Source organism: Ornithodoros turicata, chromosome 3, assembly GCF_037126465.1.
Source record: "Ornithodoros turicata isolate Travis chromosome 3, ASM3712646v1, whole genome shotgun sequence".
Taxonomy (NCBI): Eukaryota; Metazoa; Arthropoda; class Arachnida; order Ixodida; family Argasidae; genus Ornithodoros; species Ornithodoros turicata.
In genome coordinates this window covers 65,290,868-65,314,768 of record NC_088203.1, presented here as the reverse complement: position 1 = coordinate 65,314,768, position 23,901 = coordinate 65,290,868, and the positions used below count along the sequence as shown (strand labels likewise).

At 46.8% G+C, this 23,901-nt stretch overlaps 1 protein-coding gene and 1 long non-coding RNA gene across 3 annotated transcripts; both read right to left on the bottom strand.

Moving 5' to 3' along the window:
• Positions 1-17: 17 nt before the first annotated feature.
• Positions 18-16,435, bottom strand: LOC135387232 (uncharacterized). Of its 2 annotated transcripts, none has more exons than XR_010420963.1 (3): positions 16,302-16,435; positions 4,164-4,261; positions 18-313 (listed from the first exon to the last, which is right to left on the bottom strand). It is a non-coding gene; the product is annotated as an uncharacterized LOC135387232 (long non-coding RNA). The 2 variants fall into 2 exon arrangements; XR_010420962.1 differs by lacking the exon at positions 16,302-16,435 and adding an exon at positions 5,312-5,458.
• A 4,089-nt stretch (positions 16,436-20,524) lies between these two features.
• Positions 20,525-23,877, bottom strand: LOC135388550 (uncharacterized). The gene is made up of 7 exons (XM_064618159.1): positions 23,740-23,877; positions 22,979-23,143; positions 22,701-22,887; positions 22,386-22,625; positions 21,595-21,766; positions 21,274-21,416; positions 20,525-21,030 (listed from the first exon to the last, which is right to left on the bottom strand). Exons 1-7 carry the CDS (start codon positions 23,875-23,877, stop codon positions 20,861-20,863), a joined length of 1,215 nt encoding a protein of 404 aa, XP_064474229.1. The 3' UTR covers positions 20,525-20,860.
• Positions 23,878-23,901: the final 24 nt, after the last annotated feature.

Below are 23,901 nucleotides of genomic sequence, written 5' to 3'. Positions count from 1 at the left end.
TATTCATTACTTTGTCGAGCAAGGTAGAATACACCAAGCACTATCCTATGTGTGCACCATATATGAGAGCAGCAATTTTGAAACACCTGCAAAAAGCAGAGACAGGCGATTTTTTCCACCACTGTCCACTGTCCTTTTTCTAAAACTACTGGCAAGAATATGGCAGCAAAGCAAGTTGTTATGGACGCCACAAGCTCAGCAAGTGAGTGCTCTGGGATGCGTGCAAAGATGCCATCGAGAGCCGTCACAGATGCTCGGATGGGATGAAGATGGGCTTCTCGACGGTACAGGGTCATCTGGTTGAACAGAAAACCTGTAAGTGGAAAACTTGTTATGGCAGCACCACATAGAATACTCAAGGCAATCAACATAAACCAAATTGCACTTTTTGTTCCTTCTTGACTGCAAGCAGATCAAGCAATGAGAAGTCTATGCTGCAGAATACAAAATGCTTTTAACATGCTCTGCATGGCACCATAAGCAAGACTGCCGCATTCCTGCTTACGCATGTAGAGGTAGAGCACACGCAAAAAAGTAATCTATCCGCCCGATAAGTATGTTAGCATGTGATAGGGAGCAAAAGTGACTCATGGGGTCTCTTACTTGCTCCCTAATTGTGTAAAATTCTAGGATTCCCAACATTTCGTAATTTCCTGTTCTTGCCAACCATTGTGGGATCGTGCTGAGTGTTACCCAGACACAAGACCAAGCACAGCACCAGCTGCGGGTTTTAGCAAGAAACAAGAGTGCAGAACGTGCAACTGCACAAACTAACTTATCTATTTACAGTCACGTCTCGCTTATCCGGAGTTCAGATATCCGAAAAACTCGTTATCCGGACTACATTACAGGAAATGAACCTGCTACCATTGGATTTTGTCTCGCTTATCTGGCATTCATTATCCGTATCTGGACAGCAAGTACGGGGACTAAACTTCCAGGGCCTAGGTCATTCTGATTCACTTATCTGGAAAAGTTAATGCCCTTGGTCCCTGGCATGTATTGCTGTGTCCGCATTGTTCTGGAAAAGGGTCACATCCTACCGGAGCATTCTGTACTGTTTGACTCTCCTTTCTTCAGGAGTCACTCCCTTCAGACCTCCCCCCACACACACACACGCAATAGAGATGGCAGGCGATAAGTGAAAGAGGTGCCCATTATGCACCGGGCGCAACAAGTTCACATGTGAACGTCAAAGTCCAGGACATCCAAAAGAACCACCTGTCTATTGGCCTATGCCAAAGAAATTTGCAAAAAGACAAAAACGTGTGTGCAGGACATTACCCTTCTTTGAACAGCAGGGTGACGCAGCAGGTGCCGTGGCTGCGACCACAATTCTGTCACATGCATGCCTACTACTTTTAAGCAGCTCACTTCGTAGCAATTTTGGAAGTAACTACCTTTTCTTGGTTTAATTTTCTGGAGCTATGAAGAGGTCTCCCAAATTTTCGGTTTTCCCGGGAAGTTTGCTTGGTTTGACTATCCGGAAATTTGTTATCCGGACGAAAAGGGAGGACTCCCGAGGTGTCCAGATAATTGAGACATGACTGTCTTTATATATTAATCTATTTATCATGATTACTAGTGGCACTATAGTAAGTGTCATTCTGTGCACATGGTAAAGGTTACAAGGAAAGCAATACGGGCTTGTTTGTGCGTCAAGGAGATGGAAAGAAGTTAGAAGACAGTTCGGTCATGTTTCTCGTTCCTTTACAACTCGCAAGGTGAAAGAATTTGAAAAATGACTGAGAACATTGAGAAACTCACACACAACAAAAATTATGGTGCAAAGCTAGACTTATGAGGTTATAAAAAGGAGTGGTGTGGGGCTAAGCAAATATGTTGGGTCAAATTGTGGCGTCGGTTTGAATTAACATAGCAAGTTCCAGAATGGGGAAAGGAGACGTAAAAAGGTTGTGGATATTAATCAAGAACAAATAGGGCAACATCAGAGGGTAGGGTCTTTCCTGTCTGGAAGTTACAAAGCCCTATATAAAAGCAGTATACTGATGTAGTTGCCTCACATGACATGCCAGTGCAAAAGGTGTGTCAAGCACATGCGTACCAAATACATGCATGTGGACTGCTCCAGTCACACCTCCCTGAACCGCTGGGGGAAGCCGCTGCCATGTTGCAAATTGTAGTTAGGGTCGTCAATCAGGATATCCCGAATTCCGGCCAATTTTTGATGTCCCAAAGTCCTGGGATTCCTTCTGGAAAATCCCAGGATTTCGCGAGATCAAATATGACAGGAAAATCAAACACCTGTGGGACATCAGGCACAGACTCCTTCGTAAGGAAATGGCACTTGACTGGAGGTGGCAGAGGACCGCTGCTTACACGTGCGTACAGACATTTGCTGACTGTCGTTTCTTCTAGTGCAGATGCTGGACGGACCTTCAGTTCAGCAGCCAGTATTTGCACAAAGTTTGCTGCGAACTGGGGGACACCACCGTAAACGCTCCGTGCTTTCTCACGTTGGGTTTTAATCATTGTACAATGTGATAAGCACGCAGCGACAGCATTGTAAACTGTTTAGTGCTTCGTTCCTTTCTATTCGTTCTTTTTTTGTTGTTGTTGTTGTTGCTGCTGCTCTTCATTCAAGTGGACCATTCCACCATTTGAGGAAATATTTAGTTAAAGTTAATAATTTAATTAAATAAAGTTACTATTTCCTGTTACTTTAAGTGTAGCGGGCCTCACCTTTTTTCAATGACAACGGTGAAATGGTGATGAATAAAAAAGGAGTCGCATTATCATAGGAGAAAAATAAATAAATAAATAAATATACAAAATGTAAGAATTTTGCCATCACTATTTTACCAATTTGGTTACATTGCAAATTTTTGAATGCAAATTTTCCTTTAAGAAAAGGTAAAACTGAGAAAGCACACATGAACTGTGCACAACACGCTGATATAGGCACATGAGTGGGGTCCTGCATGGCCCGCGGGTGACCCACACGTTGTCGCAGGTGACCGGTCCAGGTTTTCGGAGTCGTGCGGGTAGAAGGTCGGGTGCGGTAGACATATTTTACCAACACACTATTAGAAAGTACACCAATTCGCTCAACTTCTCATGTGTATGTACTGCAGTCACTCGAAATATGACGTGAAATGTCGTTGACAAGGGCGTAATAAATGCTCACAACGTTAGGAAGCAACAGCGACTGTGTGTCCTTTGTCTATGTCGTGTTTCGTATCATCATGCCTCAAGTCACAAACCAACATCCATTTGCACTTTTTTTGCCCCCAGCGCTGATGTCATACAAGAAACCATGCACACAGACACATCTAGTTACAAGGCACAGACCAGGGAGTTCGTGAGTTCGTCAGCGTTCATCGTGTTGCAGGTCAGGTGAGCTTTTGGAAAAAATATGCGGGAGGATGCTGGTCTCAATTTGTAAGGGGACGTGGGTTGCGTGTCAGGTGCAGATTTTAACCTGCGGGCACGTGTTGGATGCGCGTAAGATAATTTTGATCCACGCAGGAATATATTTGGAAACACCACCTGAACCCAACACAATCCCGAAATCCCGGGATTGTAAAAATAGCCCAGGATTGACAACCCTAATTGTAGTGCAAAATGGATAGGTTACCCACTTTAAGGCAATTGTCAATGTACGGAAGAAAATGCCCTCAAAGATTTGCAACATATTACTCCTACTTTCAGGACCAACAGGAACAGCCTAGGAATGTAAAAAAAAAAGAACATGAAAAAAAAAAGTAATCCATAGGCCAGTAAGTTGTAGGACAGGTTATCCTATTTGAGCACTTTCTTTGTGACTGGTGACTTCGACTAACTGCAGACTGATAATGATATTTGATATGGTTGTCGGTGTGCACTGTTCACGTTCACTGCACCATATTCACGTTGAGGTCACCCCAAAACGTTTTCTTTTGTGAGCTTATGCAACTGGTAGCGTGCAATAAGCAGGTCACGAGCTATAGCAACATTGTGATACTGGTCCTTAATGAGATGGTTCACTCGGACTGTGCACGCAACGAGATCAAACAGCTGCAAGTTGCATCAGCAAGGCATGTGTGTAGGCAACCTTCAGCTATGGAAATTGGCGTTGTGTGCCTGGTGGAGGGTGCATGGTATCACCCGTCCAGGATAGCTTCCACTAAGCCGCAAAGTCACTGCGAAGAGTGAATGCTTACTGTTAGGAGCTGGCAGAGTCGAAGAAGCGCCCAGCACTGGTCAATTGTAAAGGTGGGCTGCACGGAGATAATGACTGCCCATGGGCGGCAAAGAGGACCTGCAAGAAGTTAGAGAACTGTTAGTGGGAGAATATTTCCTACTCACCATGTTTACTCATATGGTGTAAAAAAAATTAGGCTAAGACTGAAAAGCAAGCCTGTAGAATTAGATTTTGGATTGTGTTAGATGTTGTTGTTGTGTTGTCATTGTTGTAGTCTATGTTGTTCTGTATAAGCCTGTTCTTAACTTTGTAATTCCACATAGGTGCATGCATATTTCATAAGGTGACCTGACACATTAGCATGCAAGCTTCAGACATTTGTCATAGTTGCAAATAAGTTCCAATGAAAACGAAAGGAAAGTTAGGTAGCAAGCGAGCTGGTAGTGACGATCCATGACTTGAAAACCCGAGACTAGGTAGGGACGATAAAAGACAAACACAAACACGGTCTCAAACTCAGCTCTGTTTTTGTCCCTACCTCGTCTCGGGTTTTCAAGTCGTGGTTCCAATGAAAGTTTACTGATGTCCTTTTTGTGAAGTTGCCAAGTGTCCCTTGCTGCCAGAAGGTCATATACGGATGAAAGAATTGGCTCACCCCAATGTTGGGTACACTTTTGTAAATATTTGTATAAAATTTTGCAGTTAGCATAAAAAAGAACTTAAAAAGTACAAGAACGGCGGGTGCTCTACCATTCCTTGTGTATCTGCTAGTTGTATTTGTACTGTATTTATTGTGGACCGTAATTTCATGCGTATCAGCACAGCTTGGCGTGATTCTTTTTTCGCACAGGCGCTCTGCGGCTTGTTGACCGGTGTGGCTTATCTCATAACTATTTTCCCCTGGTATTTTCCCCATACCGTGTTGTTAACGAAAGGGCTGACACCGCACGAGATATCTCTAGCACAGCACCGCCCTGTCAATGCACGAACAATGCGAAATGGGCGCGTCCACATTCGAGTAGACTGACCCTCCTGGTACTTTCCCCCAAGCAGCTTTAACGAAAGTGGTGACAGTGATTCATGTCTTCTGGAAGGCCACTAACACATCGATCCATGAAAAACATGCAACAAGGCCACAGTCTGATTTGGTAGAACACTACAACTGACCTCCTTTGTCGTACACCATACCAAACCCAGAGTATGGATCACAGGATTTACAGCCTTCTCTATGGTTTCCTTTGTTGTACAAATCAGCCATGTCGTATTGCCTGCGGCTTATCTGCGAATGCAGCTTCTCTGCCAGAAAATTTTCAAAATGTTTCTGAAAACAGGTCCTGTGGGTTAAATGCAGTACAGCTTATAGACATGAAATTACGGTATATGTTTTATTGTATTTCTCTAACATAATACAAGGGTGGAAAAAAAAAAGTACAGTGTGGTAAAACCTCTCGAGTACAAACAGTTCAGGACTGATGTTCCACAAAAGATGCGAGATGCAAATACTTGGCCATTGCTGTAGTCCTGCCAAATGGAGTGGTTTCACTGTACACCCTGGGGGAATAGCTCGGGTATTGAGAAAAAGAAGAAAAAAATTATGCACAAAAATTGAGGACTGTAAATGTTTTTCTTTGTTGCCAGGATAATGTGTAATCCATTTGTATCATCCATGCCTGAAACGCGGTATGCTGCTGCAATGGTAGTCAGCATTTTGGTGACATTAGATGTTGTATGTTACACCTGTGTTCTTGTTGGGCAAAGCTGTGATGTTGTTGCTATGACAAAGCTTTAAAAAAAGTTACAGTACTTGCACGACAAAAATTACTTTGAGTGACAGAAAATGATGAAGCTCAAAATTTCTCATCGTGACTACATCGTGAAGACAGTGGAACTCTACAAAGTGAATACTATGTGAGGCACGTAAAAGAGATCTCTCAAGGCCTGCATAGAAATGGCCGCAAGAGGCTATATTGAAACGGAACAAGACAGAGAAGTTATGACAGCCTTCAAGCCCATGCAGTTACAAGATTGCACATCCTGAATTTTCCTTGGTACAGTGGGGCACGCCATTACTGTGAAAGATTTTCACCAAAATGAAAAGGCTGGGAATGTGCTGTCACAGAGCAGAAATGGAAACCAAGTGTTTGCAATCAAAGTTCAAGTACATTGGCTTGGGCACCCTACTAAGTGTGCATGATTTACCTTTTGCTACCTTTTAGTCGGATGCTACCTTTTAGTCGGAATGAATGGTGCAAGCCTGCAAGACAGAAACAGTGGCCCCTAGTGTGGCGTAGAGCCCCAGAACAAGCCATCATGTACATTTTCCCAGAATCAGCAGATTGTGAATGACAGCTAAGCTCCAGTGAAGCCTCCATTACCACACGACAGAGCAGCGTCTGTGGTGGCCAGCAGCCGCAGAGGCTAATGCTCTTGGATTCCTTGAGAAAGAAGGACCACCGTCAACACTGAGATGCACACAAGCCAGCACATCATTCACTTTTGCCTTTTTCTGCATGTGTGTCTGTGTGAAAGAGTGGCCCCTGCCAGGATTAGCCTCCTGCAGCCAGTGAAAGTGAAAGAAGGGCAACTGCAGCGACGATAGCCCAGAAGTTGTGTATGAATGAGGCTAACTTACATTATTTTTGTGGCGGGACAAAGTCGAGTGGGAGAGATCCTCAAGTACACAACAAGACTGGATGCTGGATGAATAGAAATACACAGCTATAAAATCTTGTATTGAATGAGTGAATCAATGAAAACGAATGTAGAAAACAAATTGGCTTCAAGGTCTGTAAAACCTACACAGCTGAACAAAAGGTACCTGTGACGCAACATCATCTGGGCTGACGGCATGAAAGGGTCAGACAGACGAAAAGACTTGAAACGAAGGGAAGACAGCGTGTTTACCCTGTGTCTTACCACGAATGCTCAAAACCGGGAGCTGAACTGTGCGGTCGTGTTAGGGGAAGCCTGTGGAGCGAAGTAAACGAGGTGTTCACACAACAATTTGCGGGAAAGAACTGAGGGTTTATTCCAGTGGCGGTTGCCACCAAAAAACGAAAGTGGAAAAACGTGCAGCGTGCAAGCCGCGGCTTAACGATGGCGATGCGGGCTGCTACACTGCCTCCCCCCAGACTCCGAGAGGAGCGGTCAGCCCAAGTGACATGTCTGGTGGCGCTCAGAGAAGGCTGAGTGGGGAAGGGAGGCGGGAGGGCTACTGGGGGCTCGGGTGGCTCCACAAAGGCTGGCTTGAGTCTGTCCAGGCTCACGATTTCTGTTTTGCCATCAACCGAGATGGTAAAAAACTTGTCCGAACACCGGAGAACGGGGTGAGGGCCGGTGTAAGGTTGCTCAAGCGGGCGGCGGACCCTGTCACGGCGCATGAAGACATGCGAGGCAGAAGACAGCTGCTGGGGGACAAAGGAGGATCTGGGCGAGGGAACACGAGGTGAGGCAGGACGGACGTTTGCGAAAGCGCGACGAAGCGTGTCGACGTAAGTTCCGGGGGGAGTGGAGACCTCTGTTACGTCAAAGAAGTCAGCCGGGAGCCTGAGGGTAGTGCCGTACACCAGTTCGGCCGCGCTGCAGCCGAGGTCGGCCTTGACGGATGCGCGGATGCCGAGGAGGACGACGGGCAAGACAGATGACCAGCGGGCGGTGTCCTCGTGGGCCATGATGGCACCCTTTAACTGGCGATGCAGGCGTTCTACCATACCGTTAGAGGCCGGATGGTAGGATGTGGTGCGAATCCGTCGCGTGCCCAGGAGTTGGAGGAAAGCGGCAAAAAGCCTCGCTTCGAACTGGGCGCCACGGTCCGTGGTGACGACAGCTGGGGCTCCGAAACGGGCAACCCAGGTCGAAAGGAAGGTCGAGGCGACAGTGGCGGCGGTGGCGTCGGACATGGGGGCCGCTTCTGGCCATCTGGTAAAACGATCGACGGCAGTTAGGAGGTATCGCTGTCCAGCAGAGATGGGGAGGGGTCCGACTATATCAATGTGGACATGTTCGAAGCGGGAGTCCGGGGGCAGAAAACGTCCCAGTGGTGCAGACGTATGCCGCGTGATCTTTGACCTTTGACACGCGGAACAGGCGGCTACCCAAGATCAGATATCTGCACGCATCTTCGGCCATACAAAGCGGGTAGCAATCAGTCGCTGTGTTGGGCGCGCTCCTGGGTGCGATAGGCCATGTAGTGAGTCGAAAACTGTGCGGCGGAGGTCGGGTGGCACATAAGGACGAGGTGGAGTGGTGCTGGTGTCACAGGAGAGTAGAAGGTCTGTGCCGGGTACGGGAAAGTCGTCAAGACGCAGAGATGTTGTCGAGCTACGCAGGGCCTCAAGCTCGGGGTCATTGTGCTGGGCGCGGGCTAGAGCTTCTGACGATAGCGTCTGGACGGTGGCTACGCGACTCAGGGCGTCTGCTGGACCATTTTCCGATCCAGAGACGTGCTCAATGCGAGAGGTAAATTCGGCTAGAAAAGCGAGGTGGCGCGTCTCACGAGGAGAATAGCGGCTGCTAGCCGATCGCAGGGCGTATGTCAACGGCTTATGATCAGTTAGAATGGTGAAATCCCGGCCTTCCAGGAAGTACTGGAAGTGCTTGACTGCGAGGTAAGCGGCTAAGAGCTCCCTGCCGAAACTGCTATACCGCGTTTCCGCGGGCTTCAGGGCCTTTGAGAAGAAAGCAAGAGGTCGCCAGCCTGTTCCGACGTGCTGCTGCAGCACGGCGCCGACAGCTGTTGCAGAGGCGTCGACCATAAGTGCGGTGGCTGCATCGGGCGTGGGATGGGCCAGCTTCCATGCGGATGACATCCATGCGGATGACAGCAGCGACTTGATGGACGTGAAGGCGTCAGAAGCAGCGTCGGTCCAAGAGAGCGGAAAGGAAGTGTCCCGGGACTTCCGCTTGCGGCTCTTGCGACCGCGGGAAACGTGGTCTTGGGACAGCATTTCTTCGAGGGGACGCAGCGTGTGGGCACAGTGTGGGACGAATCGCCGATAACAGTTGACGAGTCCTAAGAAACGCCGGAGCTGGCCCACGGACTGAAGTTGAGGAAAATCTAAGATGGCGGCGATCTTCTGCGGAAGCGGAGATATGCCCTCGGCAGAGACAGTGTGACCGAGGAACTCTAGAGATGGTACTCCGAACTCGCACTTCGCGACGTTGACGATGATCCCGTGTGCAGCAAGCTGTGAGAAAAGTAGCCGGAGGTGTTCGATGTGCTCGGCAGGGTCTCGACTGGCAACAAGGATATCGTCTATGTACGCGAAAACGAACGGCAGGCCTCTGGTAACGGTGTCTATGAACCTTTGAAATGTTTGGGCGGCGTTCCGAAGGCCGAACGGCATGCGGACGAATTCGAAAAGGCCGAACGGGGTGGTAATGGCCGTTTTCGGCACGTCTTCAGCGGCGACGGGTATCTGATGGTAGGCCCTCGTAAGGTCAATTTTCGAAAAGGTTCTCATGCCGTGGAGGTTGCCGGTGAAGTCTTGAAGACGCTGGAGGGGATAGCGGTCAGGAATGGTAACTAGGTTTAGGGCGCGATGGTCACCACAAGGCCTCCAGTCCCCGGTCTTTTTGGGGACCATATGGAGAGCCGAGGACCAGTTGGCGGAAGAAGGGCGAGCGATGCCGATCTCCAGCATGTGCTGAAACTCGGCCCTGGCAATCTTCATTTTATCAGGTGCCAAGGGGCGTGGTCGAGAGAACACTGGTGGGCCGTTCGTCACTATGTGGTGCACAACCTCGTGGCTCACGGGCTTCGTCCAAGGTTGTGCGGCAGATATGGCGTGGACGTGAAGGTGGGTGTTGTCATCGACGAGAAGGCGGCGGGAAACGTTCACAGAAAGGCCGAAGTGATGAAGAAAATCCGCGCCGAGTATCGGCTGTGAGACGCTAGCGACGAGAAACACCCAGGGGAAGACTCTTCGTAAACCGAGGTTAACGTTGAGGAGCTGTTCTTTGTAGACAGGTATGGTAGTGTTATTAACGGCCATCAAGTGAAACAGCGGCTCACGACGCCGCTCATTAAGGGATGCGGGCAGGACGCTAACAGCGGCCCCGGTGTCGACAAGGAACCTAGTTTTGGTGGAACGGTCGACAACGAAGAATAGGCGACTTGCAGCTTGAGGAGGGGAAACGCCGGCCGCCATCAACGGTTCCCGGGTGAGTTTCCCGGCCAGCCGCAAGGGCGCGTACATCGCTGAGCGGCGTCGCCGAAGTGCTCATGGTACCAACAAGGTGGTGGGTTGGAGTCGTCGAACGGAGACTGGCTTCGGCCGTCTTGTCTTCGCGGAGAGTGGCGGAAACGACGGGAGCAGCTGGATCTTCTGGGAGACCGGCGACGGCTATCGGGGTAGCGCAGGGCAGCGACAGTCTCGGAGAGGCGTTGGATATCCGCTCTCACGGCGGCCATGTCGCTCGTACTCGCAAAGGCGGCAGGTGAAAGCGGCGGCACCGCGCCCTGCTGCAGAAGGCCTGAAGAAGAAGTAGGGTGGTTATGGCCGACGGCGCTTATGCTTGCTGCAGGGGAAGCGACCTCCATGACCTTGTCGGCAAGGCCGGCCAAGTCACAAAGTGGCAAGCTGGCGGCTGTAGTGAGGACCATCTGTACGGTTGGGGGTAGCCGTTGCAAAAATAGCTCGCGAAGCAGTGCTTCGTCGAAAGAGGCTGAGCGATCCGCCAGGAGAGCCTGCATGGCGCGAAGTAGCTGCGAAGGTCGTCGGTCACCGAGTTCTTCGGCATTCAAGAGCTGCTGCAGGCGCTTCCGCTCTGACATCATAGTCCGCTGGAGAACAGCAGTGCGCAACTGGTCGTAGGGCGCCTGAGGCGGAGGGCTTGCTATTAAGTCGGCAACGTCCATGGTTATCTCTGGTGGTAGGGAAGAGACGATGTGCCGGTACTTGGTGAGTTGGGAAGTAATTCCAGCGAGCAGGAACTGGGCTTCGACCTGCTGGAACCAGATGTGGGGTCCTCGATGCCAAAATGGCGGCAATCGAACAGCGACGTGGGACATGGGAGGCATCGCAGCAGCAGCGGGGGCGGTTGCGCCAGGCGGAGGGTGTTGCTGGTCGCCAGCAGGGTTCATAGCAGCGGTGTTCTTCTCCGGGTCACCAGAAATTGTGGAGCGAAGTAAACGAGGTGTTCACACCACAATTTGCGGGAAAGAACTGAGGGTTTATTCCAGTGGCGGTTGCCACCAAAAAACGAAAGTGGAAAAACGTGCAGCGTGCAGGCCGCGGCTTAACGATGGCGATGCGGGCTGCTACAAGCCCATGAGAGACCCAGGAAACCAAGCATTTAAGTGCAAGTGTTGTGTTGCATAAATATAAAGAGAGCTTCCTGCAGAATTCTCCTCATACCAGCAGGGGCTCTGTGCTCTTAAGTGCAGACGTGGTGTCTGGAGACTTAAATGACACAAAGGTTGCAAGGAGGAGAAACAAAGGGTGTCATGCACCCCCATTGAAAGACAAGATGCGAGGAAGCACAACGTTCCACGACAAACACAAAAAGCACTGTCTACACCTCTGACGACCCTCGGACAACGTGTGCAAATGAGTTATGATGCGATTTCACCTGTGGAAGATGAAAGTTAGAATAACAAGGCTGTATATTCCAGCAAATGTAAGCGTAGTGACAACTTGATGTAGCTTTAAAGATTGTGTAAGATGCAAATAGGAAGAGGAAGCCTAAATTATGTGGGCTTTGTTTTCAAGCTCTGCCATACCAACCACAACAAAACACAGTACATTTAGCTTAGTTGTTCTATGCCCACACTGTGTGAAGAAAACATTTAGTATAAATGTAAGGTGTGTCATGCATATGTTTAGAATACAAGCAATGAGCGATCCCAAATAAATCGCTTTTTAAATATAGCAGCTTTGTTTTTGGGTTGTTGTAAAGGAAGTACATGTTCTTATAATTGCTTTTATTCGGAGTAAAAGTTTAAGTCGGCCAAAGAATGGAACATACGCACAGGCTAAAAAGCAGGGAGTGTTCCTGAAACTATGCAGATGATAGTTGTGTTTACGATATGGGATGCCATGAAAGGACACCCACACGCATGACTTGTAGGTGCAAAGAACATAAGATAAATACCACACATAAATACGGTGAACCCCCCGACAAAATAACTATACTGCTCGGAATGGTACGAATCCCTCCCCAGATTTTCATCTTGGCCCGATGAAAAGAATAAATGCAATGAATCGCCCCTATTCGGGAAATAAATATGCGAAAGATTGGAGCACAGACGAGCAGACTGGTCGACGAGCCACGGCTACTTCGATCGATCACTGTGAAATAACTACTGCTCGGAATGGTACCAATCCCTCCCCAGATGTTAATTTGGACCCGATGAACAGAAGAAATGCAATTAATCGACCTTATTGGAGAAATAAATATGTGAAAGATTGGAGCACAGACGAGCACACTGGTCGGCGAGCCACGGCTACTTCGATCGATCACTGTGAAATAACTACTGCTCGGAATGGTACCAATCCCTCCCCAGATGTTCATTTGGACCCGATGAACAGAAGAAATGATATTAATCGACCTTATTCGAGAAATAAATATGTGAAAGATTGGAGCACAGACGAGCAGACTGGTCGACGAGCCACGGCTACTTCGATCGATCACTGTGAAATAACTACTGCTCGGAATGGTACCAATCCCTCCCCAGATGTTCATTTGGACCCGATGAACAGAAGAAATGCAATTAATCGACCTTATTCGAGAAATAAATATGTGAAAGATTGGAGCACAGACGAGCAGACTGGTCGACGAGCCACGGCTACTTCGATCGATCACTGTGAAATAACTACTGCTCGGAATGGTACCAATCCCTCCCCAGATGTTCATTTGGACCCGATGAACAGAAGAAATGCAATTAATCGACCTTATTCGAGAAATAAATATGTGAAAGATTGGAGCACAGACGAGCAGACTGGTCGACGAGCCACGGCTACTTCGATCGATCACTGTGAAATAACTACTGCTCGGAATGGTACCAATCCCTCCCCAGATGTTCATTTGGACCCGATGAACAGAAGAAATGCAATTAATCGACCTTATTCGAGAAATAAATATGTGAAAGATTGGAGCACAGACGAGCAGGCTGGTCGGCGAGTCACGGCTACTTCGATCGATCACTGTGAAATAACTACTGCTCGGAATGGTACCAATCCCTCCCCAGATGTTCATTTGGACCCGATGAACAGAAGAAATGCAATTAATCGACCTTATTCGAGAAATAAATATGTGAAAGATTGGAGCACAGACGAGCAGACTGGTCGACGAGCCACGGCTACTTCGATCGATCACTGTGAAATAACTACTGCTCGGAATGGTACCAATCCCCCCCCAGATGTTCATTTGGACCCGATGAACAGAAGAAATACAATTAATCGACCTTATTCGAGAAATAAATATGTGAAAGATTGGAGCACAGACGAGCAGACTGGTCGGCGAGCCACGGCTACTTCGATCGATCACTGTGAAATAACTACTGCTCGGAATGGTACCAATCCCTCCCCAGATGTTCATTTGGACCCGATGAACAGAAGAAATGATATTAATCGACCTTATTCGAGAAATAAATATGTGAAAGATTGGAGCACAGACGAGCAGACTGGTCGACGAGCCACGGCTACTTCGATCGATCACTGTGAAATAACTACTGCTCGGAATGGTACCAATCCCTCCCCAGATGTTCATTTGGACCCGATGAACAGAAGAAATGCAATTAATCGACCTTATTCGAGAAATAAATATGTGAAAGATTGGAGCACAGACGAGCAGACTGGTCGACGAGCCACGGCTACTTCGATCGATCACTGTGAAATAACTACTGCTCGGAATGGTACCAATCCCTCCCCAGATGTTCATTTGGACCCGATGAACAGAAGAAATGCAATTAATCGACCTTATTCGAGAAATAAATATGTGAAAGATTGGAGCACAGACGAGCAGACTGGTCGACGAGCCACGGCTACTTCGATCGATCACTGTGAAATAACTACTGCTCGGAATGGTACCAATCCCTCCCCAGATGTTCATTTGGACCCGATGAACAGAAGAAATGCAATTAATCGACCTTATTCGAGAAATAAATATGTGAAAGATTGGAGCACAGACGAGCAGGCTGGTCGGCGAGTCACGGCTACTTCGATCGATCACTGTGAAATAACTACTGCTCGGAATGGTACCAATCCCTCCCCAGATGTTCATTTGGACCCGATGAACAGAAGAAATGCAATTAATCGACCTTATTCGAGAAATAAATATGTGAAAGATTGGAGCACAGACGAGCAGACTGGTCGACGAGCCACGGCTACTTCGATCGATCACTGTGAAATAACTACTGCTCGGAATGGTACCAATCCCTCCCCAGATGTTCATTTGGACCCGATGAACAGAAGAAATGCAATTAATCGACCTTATTCGAGAAATAAATATGTGAAAGATTGGAGCACAGACGAGCAGACTGGTCGACGAGCCACGGCTACTTCGATCGATCACTGTGAAATAACTACTGCTCGGAATGGTACCAATCCCCCCCCAGATGTTCATTTGGACCCGATGAACAGAAGAAATACAATTAATCGACCTTATTCGAGAAATAAATATGTGAAAGATTGGAGCACAGACGAGCAGACTGGTCGGCGAGCCACGGCTACTTCGATCGATCACTGTGAAATAACTACTGCTCGGAATGGTACCAATCCCTCCCCAGATGTTCATTTGGACCCGATGAACAGAAGAAATGATATTAATCGACCTTATTCGAGAAATAAATATGTGAAAGATTGGAGCACAGACGAGCAGACTGGTCGACGAGCCACGGCTACTTCGATCGATCACTGTGAAATAACTACTGCTCGGAATGGTACCAATCCCTCCCCAGATGTTCATTTGGACCCGATGAACAGAAGAAATGCAATTAATCGACCTTATTCGAGAAATAAATATGTGAAAGATTGGAGCACAGACGAGCAGACTGGTCGACGAGCCACGACTACTTCGATCGATCACTGTGAAATAACTACTGCTCGGAATGGTACCAATCCCTCCCCAGATGTTCATTTGGACCCGATGAACAGAAGAAATGCAATTAATCGACCTTATTCGAGAAATAAATATGTGAAAGATTGGAGCACAGACGAGCAGACTGGTCGACGAGCCACGGCTACTTCGATCGATCACTGTGAAATAACTACTGCTCGGAATGGTACCAATCCCTCCCCAGATGTTCATTTGGACCCGATGAACAGAATAAATGCAATTAATCGACCTTATTGGAGAAATAAATATGTGAAAGATTGGAGCACAGACGAGCACACTGGTCGGCGAGCCACGGCTACTTCGATCGATCACTGTGAAATAACTACTGCTCGGAATGGTACCAATCCCTCCCCAGATGTTCATTTGGACCCGATGAACAGAAGAAATGATATTAATCGACCTTATTCGAGAAATAAATATGTGAAAGATTGGAGCACAGACGAGCAGACTGGTCGACGAGCCACGGCTACTTCGATCGATCACTGTGAAATAACTACTGCTCGGAATGGTACCAATCCCTCCCCAGATGTTCATTTGGACCCGATGAACAGAAGAAATGCAATTAATCGACCTTATTCGAGAAATAAATATGTGAAAGATTGGAGCACAGACGAGCAGACTGGTCGACGAGCCACGGCTACTTCGATCGATCACTGTGAAATAACTACTGCTCGGAATGGTACCAATCCCTCCCCAGATGTTCATTTGGACCCGATGAACAGAAGAAATGCAATTAATCGACCTTATTCGAGAAATAAATATGTGAAAGATTGGAGCACAGACGAGCAGACTGGTCGACGAGCCACGGCTACTTCGATCGATCACTGTGAAATAACTACTGCTCGGAATGGTACCAATCCCCCCCCCCAGATGTTCATTTGGTCCCGATGAACAGAAGAAATACAATTAATCGACCTTATTCGAGAAATAAATATGTGAAAGATTGGAGCACAGACGAGCAGACTGGTCGACGAGCCACGGCTACTTCGATAGGTCACTGCGAAATAACTACTGCTCTGAATAGGCAGAAATCCTGCCCCAGAAGCTTAGGAAGCTTACTTGACGAGATGAACGAGGTAAGAACAAGTGACACACTTACCCTGTTTAATATTAAAACTGGGCTCACTTGACTTCATCAACAAGCGATGCTTCTCAAACGGCACGGGGACAGAATAGCCAGTGATTCACTATATGCCAACGCAATCGGCACATAGCCTCGCTCCCAGGGTCAAACTAAAGCTTCTCCTATCTTGAATATGTGTGATTTCCACCTTCAACTGGTACCAGGTCATGTCCAGTTGCCTCCAGCCCAGTTTGAACTGGTACCAGTTCATGTCCAGTTGCCACCAGCCCAGTTTGAACTGGTACCACTTCACTTTCCAGTTGCCACCTGCCCAGCTTGAACTGGTACCAGCTCACGTCCACTTGCCACCAGCCCAGTTTGAACTGGTACCAGTTCATGTCCAGTTGCCACCAGCCCAGCTTGAACTGGTACCACTTCACTTTCCAGTTGCCACCAGCCCAGCTTGAACTGGTACCACTTTAGTTTCCAGTTGCCGCCAGTTTGATCCCACTTGGTTCCAGTTCATGACCAGTTGGAGGCAACTGGGAACGAACTGGTACCAGTTGACTTCCCAGTTCCCTTTCCTTCTTACTTTGCATTAAACATATTCCCCCCCCCCAGTTCATTTTTTCGCCTGGGATGTCATATCGCGGCTATCTGACGAGGCCGGTGTCGAGTGTGTCACTATGCACCAACTGTTCTCGCCTCTCTGCCTTCATCGGGATTTGCTCACGGTCCACGTGCGCCACATGAGGCACTACATTCCAACCCGCCTTGAAGAATGTACAGACGAAAATAGGTAAGCGATGACAGCACGTCTGTATGTTTATCTTAGCTTACACCGCAGCTTTATGAGTGTCCAACAAGTCAAACCGTACGTAACAATCTGCAAAATGTCTTGTTGAAATCACTATCATTATATATGGGACATGAATGAATCATTTGTTGTTACATTGCTTGTTCCATGTGTATTTTCTGTGGACAGCACCTTAAGGTTTGCAGCATACACCCTGTTTGTTTGTTGGGTGTGGGGACGCCTTGGGAGAGGCCATCGGAGGCAGATTCCCGGGTGTTGTGTTTCTATGATACGCAGCACATTTCCATCGCCTACATACCATGGGTTCCAAGGTGGGAAAAGGCAAAACAATAACCATAAGCGAGCATGAGCTGCAGATTAACAGATGTTTGCATGAGCATGTCTGCATGATCTTCTGAGTTCAACAGATGCATGTAACTTTCGCGACACAAGAATGTGCAATGTGGCTCATCCAAATGTCAATACCCCGTAACTACAAGCGGACCATGAGGTGAAGAGACAGTGGCTCACATTCATACTGGACAAGCTTGGCTCTGGGCAGACAGAAATAATGACAGACACACAGGGACTCAGAACCAGCACATGATCATCATTTGCATAATCATCATTTGCTGGTTTTGAGTCCCTGTGTGTCCGTCGTTATTTCTGTCTGCCCAGACTCAGGCTTGTCGAGTATAGAGCTTATCCGCCAGCTTGCCTGCATTTACGCCATTTTGTCAGTGTGACTAACATCATTTTCTTTCTATATTCCATGACTTTGTCGACGGGTCGAGTAGAAATCTAGTGATCTGGTAGAGCACAAAATGAGAGAAAGCCTAAGTGGAGAGCTGCCGATATTTTTAACAGAGACTGTTATTCTTCTGGGCATCGTCCTCACCCCAAGGATGGTGTCCAGAACAACAGTATCGGTGGCTCTCCACTGAGGCTTTCTCTCATTTCATGACTTTGTTGAGTTCTGTTGACACCGTTCCATTTATTTCCTTCACATATTATGCCCAAAAAGTGCCTTGTCAGCTCTCTGTAGTAGTGTCTGATAAAAATATTGCACAGTAAGCATTGACGGTTGAAACAAAACTCAGTGGTTCCAATGAGGAAATGTTTTATTTCAAATGTTGCTCTCTTTTGCACGCTGGCCGGTCTTGTCAGCTCAGAAGTAGCACTGCAAACATGCACTACCTACTTTATCCGTCTTGCTTCCTTCTCTTGCAGACTAATTGCACAGTGAGCCTGTACACATATGTATCCATATTGAAAAGCCCCACCTCCCTGTTACCCAGTGACATTCTGTAATGTATGAAAATAAAAAGGAAGTGCCTTACACGCCTGTACACTTATTGCAATTTGTGGTCAGCATCGGGCCATGGGGTACTATACACTAGACTGTGTTGTCTTTGTGGACACTTCATTTGTTTATTAGTATGGGTGCAACTAAAGGTGGAAGTTAGCATGGAACAAGATGGTGCCACTAGGATTTTCCTCAGTGTGTTCACTACGGATAGGCATGTTCAAATGGACCCAGTGAGCTACATCCTGGGTTCAGTCCCTTGGACGTGCACCGGCCACGGAGTAAGAGTAATGGCACCGGCTGCACCCTTTGTCTATGTGGCACTATGATGCAGAACACCATGGGAGGTAGTCAGGCATACATGTACAAATAGTGTATAGAGCAATTGGTGCTTAACTATGCAGCCTGCGGCATGCTTCATGCATTTTACACAAACCCAATACACAAAAAACTGTGCTCCATTATTATAAGGTATGCGAGGTCAGTTTCTGAACACAACGAGTCTCTGACTCGAGAAGAAACAGCACTCGAGCTATACTCTGTTTCAGGACAAAGCAATGGGGAGCACGCATTTCGGCTTTCTGGGCTATTGCTCTTAGTGGTCTTCTTAGGTACTTGTGAAGTACTCATTAGTGCAGGTGGGCTGTATGACCAGGTTGATGTGTACTGTCAACTATAAAAGGTGTGCTAAAACAATTTGCTTAACTTGACATGGAGAATGGTTGTTGGAAGGTCTAGGACTGACTGGTACGTGACTGAGAATAAACATCATCTTGTGAACATTGAACATAGCTATCCTGCAGTCTGTTTCAACTACAGTCCGAACGCAAGGATATCTGAGCCAACATTCTAACTGACCTGGGCATCCAACTGGTCTCAGGACAATGTCACAACGAAAACAAGAGGGAGAGAAGGAACAAAAACTGCACTATTATTGTGCAAGAACTGCACACTTGGTATCAGACTGCCACCCATAAATTAGTACATTGCTCCTCATGTCAGATGGAGCCCCTTAGATTACGGGGAAGGACACAGTGCGAATATCCCCAGTGTGCGTCATGATGATTTTAACACATTCTGAAAATATGCAATGCTGCACATGTTTAATCACAGAACACAGGTAATTATGAAATGCGCTGAGGCACATACACGGCTTGACATCACTATATACTAATGGGAACACAGCTTGCATGGCGGACAATCCCTGCATGCGTTTTACGAGTACAGGCAAAGCCCACTAAATTTGTGTGGTGTACTATCCAGCCACTGTGCTGGTGGACAGGAAGCAAGGGATCGGACTGGGGTCTCTTTACACTCAGGGAGAAAGCAGTCGCGAAGAAAATTCAGCATTGGTGGAAAAATGCTCTGTTGTACTTTCAAGCTTGCTATCTTTCTCTTTAGAACGGTGGCTTTCAACCGGGGAGGAATTTCAGTGCTCCAAGACGGGTGCGAGGGATAAATACAAATGCACAAACAAAGGAAGGAGCAACAGGATAGGAAATTTTTAGCATGATGCATGGAGTGTGCAGGGGTGCATGAAACTGTGACTGCATGTAGAAAGAACACCTAGCTCTGAAGAGGTCCGAGTGCTTCACTTCACTGTCACCAGTAGAGCGATCATGCGCCATTGATTTTCTGCTCCTCATCATTGCCACCTCTGCATCCAAACTAATGACTCAAAGCGGCCTTCGTACGCACCGCAAAGCACCCAGTGCTCATCAGGCCTGATCCGTACCTACAAGGTATTGGTAGAAGCCATTCATTAGTACCTTCTGGGCTATGTTAGTGTAGAGTCACTAAGCTAGCTAAAGTTAGGCTAAACTTTTGTCTTCCCAATGTCCTGTGCATTCAGTCTTGCAAGGATGTAGGAAATTAAGATCTCGTCCGCTTTAACATTCACTCAATAATCTTGGGATTGCACATTGACACATCATTTCACGCTAATCTGGGGTCCATGGACATTCACAATCCATCTGGTGGATTTCATATTTTCGTTCTCGGTCGATTACTCATCAGCAGAGTTCGAGGTAAATCGTTACAAGTAACTCATTACTGTGACGAAGTTTCTGTTTTTAGTAACTTATACTTAACTCGCTACTTTTGCGCTGTGGTAATTTTCAGAGCAACTAGTTTCTTTTTCAGGTAACTTTGCCAAAGTAACTTGAGCTAAGTTCCATGTTACTTTTAATTCGTTTTTCACTCACGTCCACCTATTTTCTTGGTTTCTCTCCAGTTCTTCCATGACATTTTATGTCATATAAAACGTGATGTTCAGTGTTCATGTTATACTCTTTTTTTCCTTTTAGCAGCAACATTACCCAAAAAAAGCACTTCATGTGGTTTCGCCTGAGGTTTCAACAAATGGGTGGTATTGACTCCTTAGAGCATCCGCATTACCGAATGTAACGCTCTAGCTGGGATACTTTGCAGTCATTCTTTGAAGGATGCACATCAACAGAGGACATCTGAGAGGTCTCTGTTGTTGCCACCAGTCTAAAACCTCCGATATTGCGCCTCCAGGACTTCAGTCAGTTCTGGCCTGTCCCCATAAGAGCTGCTCCTAGTTGGCAGTGACACCTCTACTAAAGCCTCCCTGGCCTTCTTGAAAGATGGGTAGAGAGAAATGCGCTCGTAGACCGCTGTCTTCAGAGCCTCCGTGTAGGCTGGAAAATAAAACCAAGTGATTGATATGTCATCCATGGCTAATATGTTACTAATCCTACACAGCAAATGCATAGTGACTCTGCATTTAGTTAACACTTCCTTGAGGAACTCAAAAGTCAGCACAGCTTGCCAAAGAGTTTAGAATACAAACAGCCCTACACACAACCCAGATATATAGCGAATCTCTTGCTCTAATTGTTCAGTTGTCTGCAGGTTTTCTTTAATGGAGCCTGAACACTCACCGTATGAGGCATCTTCTTTAACAGGAACCGCAATCCATGTCTTTCGGACCTTGGAGGCTTTCAGACGATGTTTTACAGCACTGTTCTCCGAGCGTGCAACACGATCTACATTTGCATTGTAATGCAGTGCAGCCAGAGCCGTCCTGAGGGAAAGCACCATTACTCAGTACTAACAGAACTGTGCAAAAACAGTTTCTATGCAACTTTATCAGGCACCCAAAAAGCTGGGCGTATGCAGTAACAAACCAGTGATCGAAAGGAGTGAGACCCATGTTGTCACGTCATGTTAGCACGAGAGCAGTACAAAACATGGAATACTACCTAGCAATCATTCCTTTGTCCGAGAAGCTGTATGCTTTTGGGGCAAAGTGGATGAGCACGGCATGGAAGGTCTCCAAGCAGAAAGTTTGCTGTGCAGATGACAGCTGGGGAATGTCCTTGAGAAGGCCCTTTGCAAGCAGGATATCATGAAGTTTCTTGTACGTCTCAGTACCTGTGAGAGGTTACTCATGTACTCAGAGTGACCACAAAGAGACGGTCACCATCCCTTCAAGTCATAGCAATCACCATCACCAAAGATCATCAATGCGAAGTACAGTCAAATTATTCCGTAAAGTCATAACATTCCTTGGAGAGCACATCTCCAGCACACTACCGATAATGTCAATTTTTGGCTCTTACATAAGGAGTAACTAGCCCGTCTATGGCACTAGCGAATCTGAGACTGTTACTGCAGAAAGTATTAATCTGAACCAAAGTAGGACATGTGTCATGTGCCATGTGCCTCCGTGGCTACAAGGGCATCAAATTCAGGAAGAGTTTACTATAGCACTTCAGAAAGTGGCTAATGAATAAGGTTGTGTTCAAACTTGGTAAACCAAGCAGTTTCTGTCTACTGGCTTCCTTTGCCAGGAGTGCTTGTATGTGCTTTCAAAAATCCTGTTACATGACAGCTGAATCGGTTGTGTTACCAAATTAATGGTTGCTATTGGGTGCACTAGGTGAGCTAAGGGCATAAACGGGGATGTATGGAGAGTGCTACGAGAACACCCAGTTGCATTAAGATCCTATAGACATGTGCACTGTTGAGACAACATGAAACAAGGATTTACCTTCATGAAGCCATTCCCTCTCACCAAGGTCGTTGTGGAAACAGAATGGGTGCAGGGAATCTGGGTGACTGTGGACATTGATGATATGTCGCATAATTGTCACCCATTTCGCAAGCAGGACTTCTCCACTGTCGCTGGTTCGTGCGCACCAATACAGATGGCGGATGATGCTTTCACACCACAGTCGCAGGACCTGATGCTTTTTAGACTGTGACACAGCCGCAATCTTCTTCTTTATGCCTGAGGAGAGTTTTCCTTGTAGAGTTGCAGGGCTGATAAAGTTGTATCACACCAATTTGTAAAACAGGTAATCACCCTTTGCCACATGCCACACATCGAAACGGTGGTTGATGTCTGGATGTTTCGTCTTCAGAAAGGATTTTACTTGAGAGTGCCTGTCGGTCACAAGTGTTTCCACTTTCATTCCCTTTGCTTTCACATGGTCAAGACACAACTCTAGTCCTTTCTGCTTCATACAGTAACTGGATGACACTGTCGTTGCCTAAAAAGCAATTTCATACGTGAGGTTATGAGCTGTTCGTTCAAATGAACTGATTTGGTTCAAACTGTGACGGGAGTCTTAGGCAACATACCTTCACTACTTCAAAGTGGATGATCCTGTTGATGTTGGTGTCCATAACTGTGTACGTCCCATGAAGAGCAGTATGGCCAAGGGAGTCGCAACGGGCATTGCCAGCAAGATGAAGAGGCTTGTCTGCCAGCTTTGCCATCACAGCATTCTGTTCTTTTTCCCAGACCTATGTTTTATGCACAAATGTATTAACTCGAGCTGTGCAAATATTCAAAATTTGAACATCTTTGTAATACTGTTTATATTGGATTTTTATTCTTATTCGGGAATTGTACATTCGAGAATTACACATTCGAGAATTTGGAATATTTTCATATTTGGAGTAATGGGGTCCCGGCATTCCTGCTAATATGAGCATAATTCCATATTTTGTGCATAATTTTTCGTAAATGCAACGTCTTACATGCCTTTAGTGCACTTTCCAACTGAAATCGAACTTTGTCAGCATCCTGCAAGCCGGCTTCACCACATGCATTCATGCATTCTCTGAAGCCCACTAAAGGCCATACATAGTCATAGGTTGCGCGGCACATTTCTCTTCCTTTCCTTTTTTCTTAAGTGATGCTAACTCAAGTGCAATTGGTTATTTTTGTTCTGCTTCACAAGTCGTAAAATAGATTCTGATTTTTACTATCCATTCCCATATGAAATACTAGCAAAGAAATCAGTGAACTCCCTTTTCATTCCCATTTGCAAAAATTTGTTTTGTAGGTTTTGGAATGTTGTATAGCATAAATCTTGTAATGATGCCAAGTGACTCACATCTTCAATAGCAGGAAATAGGTAACACCTCTGGTACTCAAAGTACTGACTCCTGTGTATCCGGGCAATGCCCATGATGTCAAACATCCGCAGCGACTTGGTAATGCTGCTGCCAGAGAAGAGTATGGCCGAGCACATTGCGATATTCCCAGCAGGTTTGTC

Excerpts from the sequence above, each read along its gene's own strand:
- LOC135388550 (XM_064618159.1), bottom strand. The coding sequence starts at position 23,877 with ATGTGCTCGGCCATACTCTTCTCTGGCAGCAGCATTACCAAGTCGCTG. Across the intron at positions 23,144-23,739 it reads TATTTCCTGCTATTGAAGAT|GTCTGGGAAAAAGAACAGAA; the intron begins GTGAGTCACTTG and ends CATAAAACATAG. Across the intron at positions 21,031-21,273 it reads TAAAGAAGATGCCTCATACG|CCTACACGGAGGCTCTGAAG; the intron begins GTGAGTGTTCAG and ends TTTATTTTCCAG.